Source organism: Trichosurus vulpecula, chromosome 7 (assembly GCF_011100635.1).
Source record: "Trichosurus vulpecula isolate mTriVul1 chromosome 7, mTriVul1.pri, whole genome shotgun sequence".
In the NCBI taxonomy this organism is placed as follows: Eukaryota; Metazoa; Chordata; class Mammalia; order Diprotodontia; family Phalangeridae; genus Trichosurus; species Trichosurus vulpecula.
In genome coordinates, this window is record NC_050579.1 from 261,132,883 (window position 1) to 261,152,445 (window position 19,563).

At 45.2% G+C, this 19,563-nt stretch overlaps 2 protein-coding genes across 2 annotated transcripts; both read right to left on the reverse strand.

Moving 5' to 3' along the window:
* Positions 1 to 12,285: 12,285 nt before the first annotated feature.
* On the reverse strand, positions 12,286 to 14,128 carry TMEM95 (transmembrane protein 95). Its single transcript, XM_036766184.1, has 7 exons — positions 13,960 to 14,128; positions 13,598 to 13,654; positions 13,157 to 13,237; positions 13,016 to 13,036; positions 12,716 to 12,796; positions 12,414 to 12,501; positions 12,286 to 12,310 (listed from the first exon to the last, which is right to left on the reverse strand). The coding sequence occupies exons 1-7, from the start codon at positions 14,126 to 14,128 to the stop codon at positions 12,286 to 12,288; spliced, it is 522 nt and encodes a 173-aa protein (XP_036622079.1).
* A 2,107-nt stretch (positions 14,129 to 16,235) lies between these two features.
* KCTD11 (potassium channel tetramerization domain containing 11) lies at positions 16,236 to 18,907 on the reverse strand. Its single transcript, XM_036767978.1, has one exon. The coding sequence runs from the start codon at positions 18,080 to 18,082 to the stop codon at positions 17,279 to 17,281; it is 804 nt and encodes a 267-aa protein (XP_036623873.1). The 5' UTR covers positions 18,083 to 18,907; the 3' UTR covers positions 16,236 to 17,278.
* Between the last annotated feature and the right edge of the window lie 656 nt (positions 18,908 to 19,563).

The window sequence follows — 19,563 nt, forward strand, 5'->3', positions numbered from 1 at the left end:
ATCACCCCTGCAACTAGCTACACTCCTCCTTTCCTCATCTTGACCCCTTGGTGAACCAGTTCAACTCTATACTGAGAGTATAGCTAATACAGAAGTGATAGCCTGGGAAAGACCTGAGGGGTCAAGAGTTTGGAGGTCATAGTGTGGACTACAAATGGGGTTTGGGGTTACAAGGTGGAGGGAGAGGTGGAGTGACAATAGATTATGGTCAGATAAGGGAATTTCAGAATTCACGAACATGCAAGTGGTACATTTATGGGTGATGGCAAAATCAAGGGTTTAACAACCTTTGTGTGTGGCTGAGGTAGGGTGGAGGAATGGTCATGTGAAATGAGTAAATTGAAGAAATGTGACATTGAGAGGTTTGAGGGGGGTATCACTATGCATGTTGAAGTTCCCTAGTATGAGGATAGGAGTTGGGGAGGAAAGAAAGACTGTGGGCCAGGTACTGAACTAATTGAAGAAAGAAGGGGAATGTCCTGGAGGCTGGTAGACAACATCTACCAGGATTTTGTTTGGGTGGTAGATATGAACAACATGAACTTCAAAGGAAGAGAGAGGTTACTGAGTGATGGAGGTAGATGGAGAACCTAGATGTTGCAATGGGGAGCAAAGAGTATTTCAACTTCCTGACTTCAACCAGTAAGTTGGGGAGAGGAGCGGGAGGGAGCCAGTGTTGGAAAGGGAGCTGTGTCATCAGAAGGGAACCAGCTCTTAGTGAGAGGCAGAATGGAAGGATTTAAGATGAAAACAAGTTTGTCATCTCTGGAGCAAACATTCCAGAGGGTGTAGTGGAAGGGGTAGGTAGATTTACAGTAGGATGTGGAACAGGGGCAGGTTTTGGGGGGAATGAGAATAAAGAATTAGGCAGTAGGGTACAAAGAATGGGACTGGAATGATAACAGCTGGGAGTTCATAGTCCCTGGGATGGAGAATGTTATATCCAGGGGAGTTTGGTAATCATTGAGGAATGAATCCAGGTAGGTTTTCCTTATTCAGAGAGGTTTGGTCTCTGTCTGGAGTTCTCTCAGAGCTTTTGGCATTTCAGGAGAAGAGATAAGTGCTGGGTGCTGAAAGAATAGGGATACTTTCCTTTCCTCAAGGGAGGAGACCAGGCTAGAGACTAATGGAATGGTCTTTCTCCTCTTCCCTGCTGTGGAGAAGATATCCTAAAGAAAGTTTGGGACTTTGCCATTCTGAGAGAATTGAATGGTGGAACTGTGTTTTCAGGGTTGAGAAACTGAAAGTTATAGTAGATTGTAGAGGTCATTCTGGCTGTGATCTTTCTTACTGTGATATATTGCTAAAATATTTAAATATATCTTGGCATTTGTAGCAGGGTTTTAGAGTCACTACTTCCCACTTACCCATGTGGAGGTATATCTCCTCTCTCATTTTCCTTATTTGTTCCCTTCCAAGGTAATCTAGAAAATGCTCTACATTTCCATCTTAGTTCCGAAAATTGCAGCATCTTGCTCTTTAATTGAACAATTAGCTTTGAACAATCACACCAATTTATTAAATATTACTTATAAAAGAAACTGCAGAAACTTATTTTCTCATGTTTGCTCTTCTTTCTCTCTATACACGTTGACACCCTCACCCCTACTCCCCCCAAAAAACCCTCCTAGTCTTAAATACACATCAAAGTTGGGGCAGCTAGGTGGCACAGTGAGTAGAGCACTGGTCCTAGAGTCAGGAGGACTTGAGTTCAAATCCAGCCTCAGACACTTGACACACTTACTAGCTGTGTGACCTTGAGCATGTCACTTAACCCCAATTGCCCTGCCTTCCCCCCTCCAAAAAAAATACATATCAAAGTTACTGGTTATACTAGCTATCAAAATATGCAAATAATTATTTGCCGTGTATAATTTGAGAGATATCATAGCCAAAGAGAGGAGTGCTGGAAAATGTTAACAACCAGCTCTCTGTAGGGGACACACTGTACCTATGACACACTTTTAGGTTTAATCTGCCTTTATTAACATTTTCTCCATTACTTTATTAAGTGTAGAGTGATAATCAACCAAACAATAAATCAACCCTTGACTTTTTAGCATTTGCTGCTTTTTGAGGTATAAATGCTCGCTTTGAAAATTTAATAGTTGGTTCCCATGAGCCTGAACAAGCTGTCTCCAGCACACCACTCCCTTTGACTGTCACTGCAACTACAGACTTTCCAATTCTGAAAACCTAGTTGCAACATTCAGTTCTCTCAAGATAGCAATTAAAGTCTCTCCTCAAGAATCTTCTTTTCTTACAAATCTCTTCCTGAAGCAAGCAAGATTATGGAGTCTTACAACCTGACTTACTGGTCACCTTTGAGATGGCTATTTGATTCATGCTCATATTTAATTTATCCCAAACTCTAGGGTAATTCAGGGGGCTATGTGTGGATATTTTCTTATTAATAAAATTAAATCTCTTTCTCATTAATTAGTTGGCTCAAACGCACACTCTGGTTCATTAGAAATTGCTTGAATAAACTGGACAAACCTTTCCCAATAATAATTATTCATATATCTCTGTTAAATTCCTTAATCTCTGATGATTAAATATCATAATTAGTGAACGAACGATTCATTTACAATGCAACAAATAGCTTGTAATTATTTGTATTTTGCCTACGCCACAGTCAGAATCACCTGAAACCCTCATTGCACTAACAGGTGACTGACTTCATTTCCAGAAACAATATTTCACCATTCAATTTAGTCCATATACTGTTTAGAGTCTCCCAATTATCCTCTATATTTCTCCTTAAGATAGGAATTAAATTCAATCTCTCTTCTGTCATCACAAGAAATAGTCTTTCCTAAATACACTTAAACTGTCAATTCCTCACAACTTCTTCTTAGAGTTATCTTTGTAGTATTTCTTCATAAAATATAGTTTTCAAAAGAAAGAAGTCCTTCCTCATCTTCTTTCTGCCTACACAGATTCCTCATGGATCCTCATAGATAAAAATTAACCCACACATATTCTCCTTGGCTCTATAGCAAGCCAATTACAACTGTAACTTTGAACAGCCAGGACAAACTCTTTTCTTCAACATTTCACCTGGCTCTCAGATACAGTAACAGTATCTAGTATTAGCAATAGCCACAGCTACTGAAGACCCAGACACGAAAGTTCTGACAACCCGTCTTTGGCACAGTCAAATGGCTCAATATCAGAAATGGGTCTGACATTGGTAGTGGAAATTATGTTAAATTTAAATGACATTTAAAAAGTTGCATTACCATTGGCTTTACTGCTATACCTTAAATACTATAAGACCTTTTCATCTGACTTGCAAGTAAACCTACTTACTATATGTGATCTTTCCCCGATTTTAATGTGAACTAATTAAGAGCAGGGACTGTCTCATTTTTTCTTGGAATCTTTAGAGTAGTGCTTTGCATACAGAAAGTGCTTAATATTTTTTTTTCACTCCTTCATTTATCTATAGTCACTGTGTGTACGAACTTAGTGGAACAGGTGTTATATTTGCAAGATAAGATTTAAATTAGTTCTCTCAAGAAAGAATTTATCATCATCTCTCTCTTGTATCGTATTGTCTTTCTCTAGTCATGACAGATTTCTCAACATTCCTTAAATGTAAATATTTATGTTTGTATATACATTTACATGCATTTATAGTCTGTCCTTCCCACTCTTCTTTCCCCATGTTGCACAACAATTACAAAACAGAAAAACAAAATCTTATTAAGTATTCATAGTCCAGCAAAACAAATTTGCACATTGGCTCTCCCTGTATTTGTATGTGTCTCTCTGCATTTTAAGTTCATCTCCTCTCTGGGAGGAAGTGAATGGTGTGTTTTGTCTTATCTTCAGTTCTCTAGACTTATGGTTCATCATTGCATTGATCAGAGTCTAAAGTCTTTTAAAAGTGGGTTTTCCCCATGATGTTGTTTTCATTCATTGTGTACGTTGTTTTAACTCTAATCTGCACCAAAGCCTCACCAGTGGTCCTTTTCCTCTTTCTTTGATCTCTTGCAGGGTATAGGTCTATTAGTGTTATAGCTGTGTCAAAGGGCATGAAGTTTGGTCACTTTCTGGGCAGAGTTCCAAATTATTTTCAAAGAATGATTGGACCATTTCACAGCTCCACCAAAAGTGCTGTGCGGCAGAGATGTCAAACGCTGTCCCGGGCCGGTTGCAACACTCCTGAGTTCAGTCAAACAAGATTAAAATGTAACTGGGAAATATTTAACAAAAAGAAAAATAAACAGAACGTAGATAATATTACTGTGTGGTTTTCCAAGTTAATACGTAGCCCACAGGATCTTCATACATGGTTTGGCAACCCTCATTTCTGTTTGAGGGTGACCCCACCATATGACTCAGGTTTCTGCAGCCCCTCCACCACTTGTGTTTTCCCTTTTGTCATCTTTGCCGGTCTGAAGAGTGTGCGGTGAAAACTTAAGGTTTTTAAAATTTGCCTTTCTCTAATTATTTATTAGTGATTTACAGCATTTTTAATATGGTTGTTGATAGCCTATATTCTATTACTTCTTAAGGAAACAACAGTATCTATGGTTTGCAGAAGAGGCTATTGCAGTCAGTGTTACAAATTGTTAATACATTGTACAGCTATTAAAATGGATGTTTATCTGAGACCAAGATGAGGAGAGAAAGCTTATGGGAAAAGAGGTTTCTCTAATTTATTTTTATTAGCTGGGGCGGAATCTCAAAGCTAACTAATAAGACTGTACATTTCTATTAATTTATGAAGAAATAAAAGAACATTCCTCTTGATTGTCTTAGAACTCTGGAAGAGAATAAGGAAGTAACCCAGTGGCAGTTAAAGAGGTAACCACCCCAGCTAGACTACACATGTGTCTATGTATTATGGGACGGGGGAGTTGGTGGTGAAGGGGATGGCATCCTTAATCTCGGTTACATATGTGAGTTATTGTAAAGGCAAAGGAATGCTAATTCAAGGTGCTATTAGAAATACAAGGGAGCAAGGCAGCTAGGTGGCACAGTGAGTAGAGCACCGGCCCTGGAGTCAAGAGGCCCTGAGTTCAAATCCAGTCTCAGACACTTGACACACATACTAGCTGTATAACCTTGGGCAAGTCACTTAACCCCAATTGTCCTGCCTTCCCCCTCCAAAAAAAATATAAGGGGGCAATCAAGGAACACTTTATGGGAAAAGGGACACCTGAGCTGGATCTTGGAAGAAATTGAGAATTCAAACAGATAGGAGTATGGATGCAATGCATTATAGGCATAGGAGATAGCTTCCAAAGATCCACAGAGGCAGGAAGTAGCAAACTGTCCTGTTTTCCTGGATTGTAAAGTTAGTTATGAAAATTTATTGTTCAGTTGTGTCCAGCTCTTTATTCTGTTTGGGGTTTTCTTGGCAAAGCTATTGCAGTGGCTGCCATTTCCTTCCCTTGCTTGTTTTACAGATGAGGAAACTGAGGCAAACAGGGTTAAGTGACTTGCCCAAGGTCACCCAGATAGTAAGTGTCAGAGGCCAGATTTGAACTCAGAGAGATGTCTTCTTTAGTTAAGGCTGGACGCTCTATCCACTGTGCCAACTAGCTGCCTCAGTTATGAAAATGGTAGTTTGAAATAAAGTGGAGCCAGTCCATTAAAGAGATAGCATTTTATCTTATAGACATTAGAGAGCTTCTTAAGTGCCTTTGTGCCAGGTAGTGACCAGGTTAGGAAGATTATTTTGGCAACTGTGTTAATGATGTATTAAGGGAGTTCATAAGAATCATTGATCAGTTTGATATGTTTTCCAGTCCAACCGGAGGAGCTTACAGGACATTTACTTAGAGGCATCTGAGAAGCACTGCCTTATGATGTTTAGGCATAACTACTGGTATCTAACTATAACAACACGTAAACCCTTTTTCATTTATTAATTTAGTTCAAGTGAGAGGTGGGATGGGTAGCTCCCCAGAGGGAGTGCTAAAGAATATTCAGGCTGAAGTTCAAAGGATAAGACTGTCCTCATTGGAGGAGACTGATTACTAAACGCTCCATGACTGCCTAAGGGGAAGAGTTGATAAAAGCATGGGAGAAGAAAGATCTTGGTCTTCTGACTTCCAGCTTCCAGAAAGAAATGCAAGTTTCCAAATTCTCTTCAGGTCCCTTAAGAGAGAGAAAGACTCTGGGATGAAGCTGACATGTAGAGGAGCCAGAACCCTAAACATGTCCCTATCCTTAGTTTACTGGAGATTTCCAGGGAATTTCCTTTTGGGTGAGATCTGGGACTCAATCTCTTGGTTAAACTGAGATCTCAATGGAAGAATTCATTCACTTTATGTATTATCTGGTACATTTTCATCTTTGTATCTTCCCTGGTTTTTGTAAGCTATCGGCTTAAATGAGTTTATTTGCTATTTGCTACATATCTTTGTGAAACTGGCATTTGGTAGGAAGGGAATCAAGCCTTGGATATACAGCTTAGGGTACTCCTTCTCCATTAAGGAATAGCAATCAGGAGCTCAGCTTGAACCTAAAAATCATTTCCTGTGGACTAATAATATTTAAGGGGAAAGATAGATATAATTCTGTCTTAGTACCCCCTCCTTCTGGTGAGAACAAAGTAGTCAGCCTTTGGCCCCAATCTTCTGCTGCCCCTCCTGGCAAGAATCAAAACCTCTGTTGGAGAAGAGCGGTTAGGGACTCTAGAGATCTGTTCCTGCCTCCCTTCCAACCACATTTAGAAAGACCCATGTGGATACATATAACCTGGGTAACACATAGCACAAATATACATCTGCCTATATAGACGCACATGAATCATGCAGAGGACTCATGGAAGTCAGCAACTAGATACGGAAATACATAAAGCATCCCTTAAAAAGGAAATTGAACTTAGAATTGACATTAAGGCAACTGTTCGGCATTCTGGTGGATCCCTAACCCTCCCGCTCTCATAGTGTCACCCTGTGGTCTGGTATTACCTTCATAAGGCAAACAGACTTCAGGACTGTCGAACAAAGAACTTCCTTCCCATTGAACCTGCAATTTCCAAATATCGTTGGCCTTGTCGGCCTATCTGGATTGTTCTCTTCTTTCTCCAAGGACCACACCGTGGGAGGAAATCCCCTTGTATTTCTAAAAGGTCTGATCTTGGAATTTGGGAACCCTTGAACTTAGGGTGACCCACATGATGACTTTCAAGGGTGGAATCAACATTTTAAGACCCTCACCATGTAGTTCCCATGTACCTTTCCAGACTAATTTCGCAACAATCTCCAATATGCACTCAACGTTCCCTACATGCACATTCTAACTTCTGCCTCCAAGTCCTCATACAGGTGGTTTTCCAGGCTCCCTCCTCATCCCTATCACTTTAACTTCCTTTCAAGGGTCAAGTAGGTCACTGTACCTGTGACCTAAGTTCCACTTCTCTTAGTTGGAGTTCTCACACTCCTCAAATTACATTGTATTTGCTCATCTGTGTAAATGCTGAATCTTCACTCTCCAGATAAAATAATCCAGATAAAAAATAATGTAGGCCTAAGTGTAGAACTGGAGAGAAGGGACTGAACTGGACTTGAGAAACTTAGGAAGAATCAAAAGAACTTGATGAGATCAAGAGAGAAGGGAAAGAAAAGTAACGAGGTTGATTAAGATCCAGAGATGAGGGTGCCACTGTCAAGTAGATTGTAAACTCCTTGCAGGCAGGGACTATTTTTCTCTTTGTTTTTGTATCTCTGGCATCTAGCACAGTATCTCACACACGTAAGCACTTTAAAAAAGACTTGTTGAATTTAAATCAAACATTAACTTGGGGGGAGGGAATAACACTTCAGCTTAGGCTGCTGTTCAGCTGTGTCCCAGTCTTCATGGCCTCTTGAACCATGGCACACCAATATTGTCCATGAGATTTTCTTGGCAAAGATATTGCAGTGGTTTGCAATTTCTTTCTCCAGTGGATTAAAGCAGACAAAGGTTAAATGACTTCCCCAGAGTCACACAACTGTAAGTGTCTGAGACCAGATTTGAACTCAGGTCTTCCTGACTCCAGGGCCCACACTCTATCCATTGAGCCATCTAGCTGCGTCTGGTACGAGTATCTCACATGGGATGGTGGTGTTGAGGTTCTAGGTGTTTAGGGGTGCTCAGGACCCCAAAATACTAACATTCTGGGTCCTGCCAAATGAGTTTGACCCAAGCCTTCTTACAGCCAAAGAAAAACAAAGTTTTTTAAAGATTCGCAATAATGGGTAGACATTTTAAAAAATCTCACCATTCTGTGATGACACAAGCCGAGCTACACTGAATCTGAGCACCTTCATGGAAGCAAGATGAGACTGATATACAGAAAGATTGTGGGAGGGATCTAGGGGTGGTCAAGTAGTCTGGGGTCATGGGAGGAGGGGTTTAGGGAGGATCTTGATCGGACTGGGGTGACTGGGGGACTGGAGTGATGTCAGATTCCAGGCATGGGATTAAGAGTGGGAAATAGGGGCAGCTAGGTGGCATGGGGCAGTGAGTAGAGCACTGGCCCTGGAGTCAGGAGGACCTGAGTTCAAATCCGGCCTCAGACGCTTGACACATGTACTAGCTGTGTGACCTTGGACAAGTCACTTAGCCCCAATTGCCCTGCCAAAAAACCAAAAAAGAAAAAAGAGTGGGAAATATCTGAAGACTACCTGGAGAAGACAGACAATGGAGGGTATAGATATTTTGATAGGATCAAAGGCAGGAGGCAATCTGAGGTAATCAGACAATGGAGGCCTATGCTAGGTTATTTGGGTGTGAAAAGCCAGATCAAGTGGGAAGATTCAAGGTGGGTTCAAGAGGGTTCCTAGAGGCTGTACCCCATCGTTTCCCCCCTCAAACAAATGGGACCTAAATTCCTTTGGGAGAAGGGGAGAAGGTCTTAGCTTCTGAAACTGCTTCCTGCTGGGAAGTGGTATGGAGCTGTCCCTGCCTTGATGGGTCCCATTCAAGGGTGTACATAGTCTGAGCAATCATCTGGAGACTGATGGTTTGGACCCTGGAGGAGACAAACCTGCCAAGGGGGCTAAACAAACAAGAACTAAACAGACAATATAGGAGTACAGGACAATTTCCCCGGAGGGAATTAAAGATAACTATGGCAAGGCCAAAACACGAAAGAAAAAGGGCATGTTTGATAAAGGGATTTTTTGCTGTCAGATATCTCCTTTCTTTCCAAATTGCTCCATGGGCATGTAGAACATGGAAAGCATATTTTGAGTCAGTAAAAACACTTACTCTTTTATTTTCCCCTAGCTGTAGGGCTCTAGTGGGGGCTATTAATTCTGCCTTCTGGGTAGGGGTCCCAGGGGGCAGGGATTTGACCTCTATGTCATGGTGGTGAATGACTGTTACATACCTAGCTCTCCTAACCACTTGTTCTGTGTACCACACTGCTTTGGGGTTCAGGAGTATGCGGCACACCTGAAGAATTAGGTCAGGGGTATGTAAGAGCGAGGCGCAATATTTGGTGAGCCTGTGTCTAGCCTGTGTCTAGTCTGAATTTGATGGGGAGTCAGAACTCCTAAGGGCTGGTCAACTAGAGGTTTAGAAGCTTCCTCAGTTAGAATGGCTGTAGCAGCTGGTCCTCTTCTTTCATCAACACAGAGAGTGAAAGGTTTTTCTAGATTGGGTAGAGCTGATGTTGGAGTGGTGGTCAATTTAGTCTTCAAAGTCCCAAAAGCTTTAGCCTGGTTGGGGTCCTACTCTAGAGGGAGTGAGTTAGGGCCTTGAGTAGCAATTAGTGGTTGCAATCCCTCCCAGGCCTTGGGCTTAACTGGATGTTGGCATCACTGTGGGAACACTTTAGGATCTTGGAAGTGAACTATGGCTGGGGCGGGAGAAGTAGTTCACCCAGGAATTCCTTGTGATGCTTGTACAAACAGTTGGCTCAAACTGTCTCCCACACCTCTGGGAGAACATGGGTGAACAGAGGGAAAATGGAAATGAGAGGTTTAACTAGAGAAAGTTGGCTCCCCAATTTCACCATCAGGTCCCTTCCCAACAAGGGGGCAGGGCATGAGGAGAGCATAAGGAAGGAGTGTTCAAACCACACATCCTCAATTAGATAGGGGAGGGGGTATGTCTGAAGACATCCCTTAGTTTCCCCTTCAATGCCCATGACCCAAGAGGTCGAGGGGCAAGTAGGGCCAGAGTAATTGGTTAAAACAGAGAACGTAGCCATGATAAAGTAGGTATCCTTACCTTCCACCTCACCAAATGGTGAGATTTCTTAAGAGTCTCCCCATTATGGTGAATCTTAAATAAACTTTGTTTTTCTTGAACTGTTAGAAGGCTTGGGTCAAATTCATTCGGCAGGACCCGGCATGTCAGTATTTTGGGGTCCTAAGTACCTCTAAACCCCTAATACCTCAACAGTGGTACTCAGGTAAGGTACTTAGTACTCAGACACTGGATCCAGAGAGCTCTTCCTCCTGGTTCTAAAAGGACTTACAGCTTAGCAGGACTTTGGGAAGGAGAAGGGAGGGGACATACCCACAGAGGATGCTATATTTAAGAGCCGTTTGAGTGGTTGAGATTGTAATGGCAATAGAATTACAGACCAGGAGCTTACTGAGGGATGGGGTGAAAGGGAAGAAACGTGAGCTAGGGCTAACAGGAAGGTTAAGATTTAGCAACATGGAGGGACGGGAAAGAGGTCTGAATATGAGCATAAGCCTAGAAGTGGAAATGGTAGGGGCAAAGGCCTAGATGCAGTAATACTAGGAAAAGGGAATAAATCTGTTCAGTAGACATGGAAGGCTGGTGTCTGGGAGATGAGGATGGAAAAATGAGGTTTATATGGTGGATGATCTTGAATTCAATTCAAATATTCAATTCAAGAAATATTGAGGGCCTAGTATGCGCAAAACCCCAGGCTAGGTTCAAGGGAAACAAAATTTTGAAAATGACTTGGTTCCCTGCCTTCTAGGCAGACAAATTTACAAAAGGAATGGTGTAAGAGATCCAGAATGATGATGTGATATTTGAGGAGAGATAGATATCACTTATGGGTGGGGGAAGAAATAAGGGAAGACTTTACGGAGGAGCAGACACATCAGTAATTTTCAGCTGGTACAAATGTGGGATTTACCATTCTAGCGTGTACACATTATGAAGGGGGGAATGGGCAAAATATAATTAGGGAACAGAATGGGTGTAGTGTGACTAAGACTAGAAATATAGGTGGGAAACAGATTGCAGAGGGCCTTGAAAGCTAGACTAGGTTTGTATTTTATTCTCTAGACTGTGGGGGCTGAGGATTTTGAGCAGGGAGATGAGTGTCTTGATTAAACCTTGATAAGGAAGGTTATTCTGGCAGTGGTGTGCAGAAGAGGAAGAAACTGGAGACAGGGAGAGGAGATCAGATTCGATAATCCAAATAAAAAGAAACATAGGCCTAAATTAGTCTGGTGCCAATAGAACTGGAAAAGAAGGGGCCGAACTGGACTTGAGAAACATCAGGAAGAATCAATAGAACTCAGTGATGAGATCAAGAGAGAAGGGAAAGGAAAGTAACAAGGTTAACTGAGAGGGAGATCTAGAGATGAGGGTGCCCCTGTCAAATATAGGGAACCTACGAAGGGCAGCTACTGTAGTTTCAAGGGAAAAACCCATGTTTTCAGATTCAGACATCCTGTTCCATTTCTCACTTACACTCCTCAGGGGTGAATACTCAATTTCCTTCCTGTAGCTGGGCTTTCCCCATAGGTGAAGACTCTATCACCCCTATGAAAGCGAGAGCCCTCCAAAACTGTCTTTCTCCTTTATTGTAGATTAAAGACCCTAACAGGTGAAGGGATTAAACTGAGGATATTTAGTGACAACAGGAGAAGAAAAATGCCAGGGAAGTGGAGGGGTGTCTCTCTCCGAGTGGGAATATACATGAATACACATACCCACATCTATGTACACCTTGTTAGCTTTAAAACAAGCTAATGTCACCCCCAACCTGGGGAGAATTTTCCAAAGAAGGTTGAATCTGGAAAGAAGGTCGAATCTTCCAGAATCTGCAAAACCCATGGGGGCTGAGGAGAGGGAGACTGGAGATGATTATGGGGACAATGTTCCCAGTTGATTTTTCAAGAACTAGGTGAAAGAGGTTCTGGTGGGACACTGTGGGAGTTCTTTCCATCTGTATTCATTTGAGTCACAAAGAGTCGTGGTATGTGTGAGGGGGTGGGAAGTTAGGTATGTGTGTGGTCCTTGGAGGTTGGGAGTACTGGATGGGTGGCCAGACTGAGTCAACAGAGAGACCTTGAAGATGGAAACTGGGGGGAAGGTCTTGGAGTTTCCTCATGAGGATCACTCTGCAAGGAGGGATCTGGACCTGGAGGGAGGGGATAAAAGGAATGTGGTAGGATAGAAGAAAATATGGTAATTACAATGGCACTGCCCCCCACTCCCAACCTCAGTCCCATTGCCCAGCTCACTCTACTATACAGCTGATGAAACCTAGAATTAATGAGGCAGCTGAAAGAGAAAGGAGCAGGATCCTGGCTTCCCTTAGGTCCTGTTGTCCTGTGGGAAAGAAGGACGGTGCAGTGAGAGAGCTGCCAGGAAGCAGAGGGACACTTAGTGCCCCTTTTTGAAAGGGAAATCAGGGAGAGGAGGGTGGGAAGGCTTTTGGACAAGGAATTAAACCCCAGATAAGAGTCTGAGGGCTACACGACTGGGTCCCCAAAGGCAGGAGCTTCCGGAAAGAGTGGACAAGGTATTTAGATATGAGACTGACCTGGGAAGCAACGCTTGAGAGCCCAGCAATGAACCTCAAAAGCTTTGCATGTAGAGCAGTTGTACAGGGTAGTCCTTCCACCTGGAGGTCACAGTGGGGACTGCAGTGTTGGCTGGAGGTGACAGTGCAGGGAGAAACCAGGCCCCTCCCTCCTAGGGCCTCAGTAGTGGTGATGAGGGGACTCAGTCTCCTGGGAATCTCTGATTCTCTCCTCACCCTCCCCACCCAACTTTTGTTCTCCTTAGAGATCCAGGTGGTCAAACTACCCCTTTACTCTCAACTCATATGCTGTATACTCACGGCAGGCAGGAGGGCACAGAGCTGAGAAAATCAAGGAGAAGAGTGTCTGTCCACAATCCAACACCCTCCTCCCACCCACCAATGCTTCATATCCAGCAGGATTCCAGGTATCTCCCCTTCCCCATCCTCCATGCCAGATACCTTGCCTCACATATTCAGGAAGTTTAGTCTCCTGAAGCCATTGCCAATAGGAGGGAAGGGAAAACAGGGAACCTTTGATTTCTGGGGAGAAGGGCAGCAAATGGTTTGTTCATAAACCTTCCCCTTGGCTCCTACTCTACATCCTCATTTCCATTTTCTGTCAGTGATTCCAAACCATTCCTTTTCTCCAACTTCCCATTTTCTCCCCATGCTCCCCTCGTCATCTTCCATTCCCACACCTCTCCTTGCCCCTCATTCCTGGTACCCACTCTCTCATTCCCCTTTCTCCTCTCCCCTCCCTCTCCTTTTACCATACTCCTTTTCCTCTTCTCTGGTCACCAATCAATACTTCTTTTATTCCATGCCCTCTACCCATTACCTTTCCCAATGGTTCATTCTCCCTTCTTTATCCCCCTATAGTGCCACCTCTCATCTCCTCACCAAGGACCGTCATGACCCTGTGTGTCTTCTCTGTAATTCTATCCATGGACACATCATCTGGGGAAGAAGGGGAGATGGGAAAGATACAGAGAAAATCTTATGGATCCTGGAAGGTGGAGTCACCCTTCAAGTAATCTAGTCTTCTTTTATGGATTCCCTGGGCCCACATTAAAAGTGAATCCTATAATAGGATCCAAGGGAGGTTTTATCAATAGATTTATTGAGTGGTGATGGGAAGAGAATTAGGAGATTTAGGAGAAGAGGGAAAGACTGTTCTAACAGATGGCTTTCAGCTCAGATCCCTGAGAGATTTGGAGGAGGAGACAGAATTGGGATTAGAGGAAAGGATTCCTAGATCCCACCTAAGGCAAAGGTTGAGAAGTTCCAGCTGGTTTTACAGTCTCCCCACTCTGAACTTATCTGGTCGCAGAGATGAGCCAGACGTGCAGAAAGGTGTCTAGAAGGAAGGCGGCAGAAGATACAGGCTTGGGACGTGCTTAGAAAGAGGTAGCCAAGGATTAGGACCCACATGAGAACCAGAACGAGAACCTTGCTTGGAGTACAGGACGCTGATTTGCTATGGAGGGAAGTGCTCTGGAATATTCTGTCAACTTTGACTCTGGTCTCTTTATTCTTGGGTTCTAGAGCCCCAAGAGGGTTCCAACTTAAATGATAGGAAGTGGGTGGTTGGGGTCCCAGAATGCCTTGGTCCCAGAAAGGATTGGGAAACATGGCGAGCCTAGATTCCTATGTAACACTGATATCCTTTGGTTGTGTTGGTCAATGATGCCTTCTGTAGACCTGTAAGGACAATGTCGCCATTAATTTTTCAATGAGGGCGTATAATATTTTAACACAGTTCTTGGCACACAGTGCTTAAGAAATGCTTGTTGACTGATGAATTGACTGAATTGGCCAGCAGGTGTCCATCTGTTTGAAACAAGAGCCCAGCACTTTCTCAGGTGCATGGAAAAAAAAGAAAAACAGCCCAAAAAAACTGCATTCTTAAGAGACTGCAGCATACTTGCTGGCCACCAGAGGGGGCGCAGCCTGAACAATCCTGGTCTGATCTCCCACAGCCAAGTAGGGCAAAGGAAGGGAATGATCATTTTTAAATTGCCTACTATGTGCCAGGCACTGTGTTAAGCCCTTTACAAATGTCTCATTTGTTCCTCACAACAACCCTTAGAAGCACACGTGGGAGTGCTTCAGCAGCAGCAGCCATTTTGTTAACTTTTCCCAAAATTAAATGGAAATATCTTAGAGAACATTAAAATAGTCAATCAGCAGAGATTTATTAAATGACAACTAAATGCCAAGCCCTCTGCTAGGTGACAGAGATACAGAGATAAAACAAAATAGCATCTCTGACCTCAAGGACCTTAAATTCTACAGAGGGAAATGACATTTACATTTCTAAATAAATACTATATATACAGAGTTTTCGTTGTTTTTGTTTTGACCTGTGATTTCATTAGTACAGGAAGCTTCCAGGGAAGGGATTATACCCGTGCAGCAGATAAGAATCTGCTCTGTAGCTTCTAGGCAGTGGGAAAGATTGTTTGTAGGTGAGATAGTTACGTCAGACCTGAAGGAAGCCAGGAAAGCCAGGAGGCAGGGATGCGGAGGGAGCGAATTCCAGGCAACAGGGACAACCAGGGGAAAAAGACAAAGCTGGGAGATGAAATGTCTGTCAGGGAATAGCTAGAGGATCATGGAAAGGAGGGATGTAAGAAGACTGGAAAGGCAGGAAGGGACCAAGTTATAAATGGTTTTAAAAGCTAAACAGGGGATTTAGTATTTGACCCTGAAGGGTGCCGATGAATGGAGTGATACGGTCAAACTTGCACTTTAGGGTGATCAGCTGAGTAGAGTGGGGAGTGGGGAGAGACCGTGCGAGGCTGACAGACCCCACTCCCAACATGCTACTGTAATAGTGCAGGCCTGAGGTGATGAGGGCCTGCACCAGGGTGGCGGCAGTGTCGGAGGAGAGAAGGGAGAATATACAATCAAGAGGCAGAATGGATATGGGGGTGGGATGGGGCCAGATCTTATTCCATTTCCCTAGCCTGACTTCTGATTTTAGACTTGAAGGAAGGGAGAAATGGGTAATGAAAGATAATCAGAAATTGCTCTATCAGTCCCCCTTCCCCTCCCCCCCCCACCCCAGGTCTAGTTGAGAAACAGGGCAAGTAGCAACACGGGTTATACTCGTAGGCTCCAGAGCAGTCCAAGGATACTTTTGTGTATAGAGCTGTAACTAGGATAGGGCAGCCGGAGCTTTGTCTTAAGACATGGACAAAAGGGTACTCAGTGGTTCAGAGACTACCATCCCTCTGTCTACCCTCTCACCTAGCTCCATCCAACATGCTCAACATTCCATCACTATGGTATATCTCTCCAAGGGTCTCCCTTCCTCCCCAACCCCAGTGGGAGTTGGGCTACTCTCTCTCCTGATATAACTGCTTTCCAAAGGTTTTTCTCCCAGTTGAAAAAATTCCTAGTTCCAACTCTGTAGCATATTCAGTTCCCAATACACCTCTTCATATACCCAATCTTGCCCCCTTCCCTTCCCCCATCGACTTCACGATTTGGCAGTACAAAAAGTTTTGACTTTTATTATTTTTTTGGCATTTCTTCTTTATTAGACATGAACAATAAATAGTGACTCTTCTTGAATCTGTGCAAAATAGGAGAGTAAATATTCCTTTTCCTTCCCCTCCCTTCATAAGTTTGTTAAATTAAATTTCTCTTCCAGCCCACGGCTGCCCAGGCCTCCCACTACAGTGAAACCTAGCATCAGGACCATGGTTGCTACAGCAACCAATAAATACCAAATAGCCTCACCAGCCCAACTAGGCAGGCAGCTTTTGCCTCCAGGCTCTCTCGGAGGTAGAGATGCACAGAGACAGGTTCTGCCCATGTTGACAGAGGGCTGTGGAGGCATAGTCACGTGCCACCCAGTGATTCAATAATAACTGAATGCACACAAATGCACACACCCTGTGCCAGTCCAATCATTTCACCACAAGGGACAACACTGTAATAGGTATTCTCCAGAACAGGCCTAGACAAGCCCCCAAGACTGGGAAAGGGGCAAAGTCAGAGATCAAAAGACAAATGACAGGTTCTATTGCCATTCAGAGACATAAAGCACTGACAGACAGAGGAGAGACTCTGAACCCCTTTCCACCTCAGTAACCCCACTCCTTGTCATCATGAAACGTGGGGGTGGGGTAGGGTATGAAATCACCCATTAGTCAGTCAACCAGGATTTATTACACCGAGTTTATGGAGAATCCTTGGATTTCCACAGCTCACCTCCCCAACCCCCCCAACCCCCAACATGGGATGCCTTTAAGAAATTTTCTCTTCTCTCAAGTCAGAGCTCAAGTAGATGACCATAAGGTTCGTCTGTCGTCCCCCCCCCCCCAAAGTTTCATAGGTCTTCAGGGTAATCGATCAAATCCTTTCTACTGGGGGAGGGGTGGTTTTTCCAAGTTTCTACTTCTTCACTCCAGTCAAGAGATAGACTGAAAGTCTCCCCTTAACTCTCACAGTTCCTCCTCCAAGTCATTCTAGAAGGTTCTAAGTCTCTTACCGATTTAAGAGGAGGATGGAGGGAATGCACTCCCAATTTTACAGACTCTTCCCTTTTCCCCCAAACCAAGTCACTATCCTTCAGTGTCGGACAAAACGCAGTGATCGGGAGTTCAGCAGGTCCTCAGGGTCAGGGAAGACAGAGTCAAGTCGAAAGCCATGTTCCAGGGCCACCTGGAGCACTTCCTCCAAGAACCCAGGTGTCCCTACTATTTCCCGCTTCTCACCAGCCTGTCCCACTACCCACAGTTGCTGCAATCCTAGACGTCGATACTCAACCTCCGGGAGCCCTTCTGGGCAGGGAGCCCATTCCAAACGGAAATGGGGACTTCCTTCTCCTCCTTCCCCTTCAGCAACTCCAAACCGGGCCCGAAGCGCCCCGAGACAGGTGGGATCTGTACAGAAGATATTGGCCCTAAAGGTGTCAACTCGGGCAGCACTGAGTTCATAGTGGTGGGGACCTCGACGAGCTGAGAAGTGGACCAGTCGTGGCGTGGCATCCACATCTGCGTGGAGCAAGGCAGCTGTGATCACCTCGGTTCCCTGAGTTAACTCCAATTCCCTAAGCGCATCTAGTAGGGGCTGGATCTGGTAGAAATCAGCCTCAGCTCTCAGGAGCGCTGTCTCCCCATACCCCCTAGGCAAGTCCAGGCAGCCCAGGCGCAGGAAATTGAGGATATGGCGGAAGGCTTTACCATCCCTGTCGATAAAGTAGTAGTTGCTACCCGGGGGACCAGAGTTGGGGGGCAGTGCTGCACCCTCTCTGAACATGGCCCCCAACATTGAGTCTGGGAAGCGAGTCAGAGTTTCCAAGGTGGTAGCATACAGTGTTCCCCCCACATTCAGTGTCACAGGCCCCCCAAAAGAGGGTGCCTGGGAGGGCATTGGAGGAGGGGGAATTTTGAGGAGTGCTACTGATGGGAAGGCGGAGGCTGGGTTTCTGGGGTGGGGGGGATGGTGGAGGAACTGATATGTAGGTTCACACCAGCTGGCTTCGAGGTAAAGGACAATTTAGGGGTACCCAGCAGCTGCCTCACTGGCACACCCCGGCTAAATTTGTAGCGGAGAATATTTTCAGGATGTAGCCAAGTTTGGGGATACAGCGCAGTCCAGGGATAGTCCTGTGGCTAGTTTCAAGGACAAAAAGCAGTTTGGGGTGCACCTCAGCTGGTTTGGAATGTTGACCCAAATTAGGAACAGAGGCCAGCTAGTGTGAAATAAACAGCTGGACTTTTGGTGCAGAAATGCTGGATTCCGAGTACTCCAAGATATGTACAGACTTTTCCTGGGGTACCTGAAGATTAAGTTTCAGGGTTCCAGCCGACAGATTGGCGGGACAGAGGCTGATTTCTGGGTGACCGGTGAGGGAGAGAGCAATGCAGTCTTTTAGTGGGGAGGAGGAGTGGGTCGCAGTGGGTGTCCTCAGTTCCCAACAGCGCATATCCTAGAGCTGGCGTCGATATTTTGGGGAGCAGGTCCAAACTTCCAGCGCTTCCAGTTCCCAAGTCAGGGAGGTGGGGAGCCGGAGGGAGGCTGTAAGGGGCAGTGACTTCAGGGATGGGGTGGGGTGGCCAAGCCGTCCCCGCGGTCGGTTTCAGGGTTCGCTCCAAATTCGGCAGGGGTGGGAATGGTCTCAGAGAACCGGTCTGGGCCCTGAATTTCTGGGGCCCGGCCCAGGATGGGCTCCCCCAGCGTCTTCAGCAGCTCGGTCCTCTGCTCTTCAGGAAGTAGAAGTAACAACGCAGACGTGATGGGGCCCTTTAAGATACAGGCCCATCCCCTCGGAGCCCTACCCCTCTCCACCCCCGCTCTCGCCTCCGCCTCCACACCCCGGCCGCGCTGGCTCTCCCTTTTGGGGACGAGGGCTGAGCTGGGTAGGGAGGGGAGGAGAGACGGAAGGGCTTAGGGAGAAGGCAGCCTTTGGAACGCGGAATTCCCTGGAGGCCGGGAAGAGGGGTGCGGGGCAGATCAGACGCCTTCTCGCCTCCTTGCCCACGCCTGGGTACCGAAGGGGCGGAGAGAAAGCAGGGTGGAGCCGAGCGATGAGTCAGGGAGAAGACTTCCCAAACTCTCTGTCCTAAAGAGGCGAGGGCCGTTCCTGGAGGTAGAGGGTTTCCGGTCCTCAGAGCTTCTTCCAGCAGAGATGATTAGCACGCGCTAAAGCTGTGCAAGGGGGTTCAGCTACGGGTTGCTTAGGACGGATGCCTAGATGGCCTCAGCAATTCCTTTCTGCTCTGAGCCTGAGCCTTGGGCCGGCAGCCGAGGGACACCCGAGCCACCCACGCCCAGAGGCTGCTCTCCGTCCCCCTACCCCTAAGCTGGAAGTTTTAGACCGCTGTGGGCTGGAGTCTTGGCTTGGAGCCAGG

Bases quoted from the DNA above. Each gene is read 5' to 3' on its own strand.
- TMEM95 (XM_036766184.1), bottom strand. From the start codon at position 14,128: ATGTGGGTCCTAATCCTTGGCTACCTCTTTCTAAGCACGTCCCAAGCC. The intron at 12,797-13,015 runs GTGAGTATACAG...TGTGACCTCCAG, and splicing joins TCTGTGCCCTCCTGCCTGCC to GTGGAAGGACTACCCTGTAC. The intron at 12,502-12,715 runs GTCAGTCTCATA...TCTTTCCCACAG, and splicing joins TCTCAAGCGTTGCTTCCCAG to GACAACAGGACCTAAGGGAA.
- KCTD11 (XM_036767978.1), bottom strand. From the start codon at position 18,082: ATGCCCTCCCAGGCACCCTCTTTTGGGGGGCCTGTGACACTGAATGTG.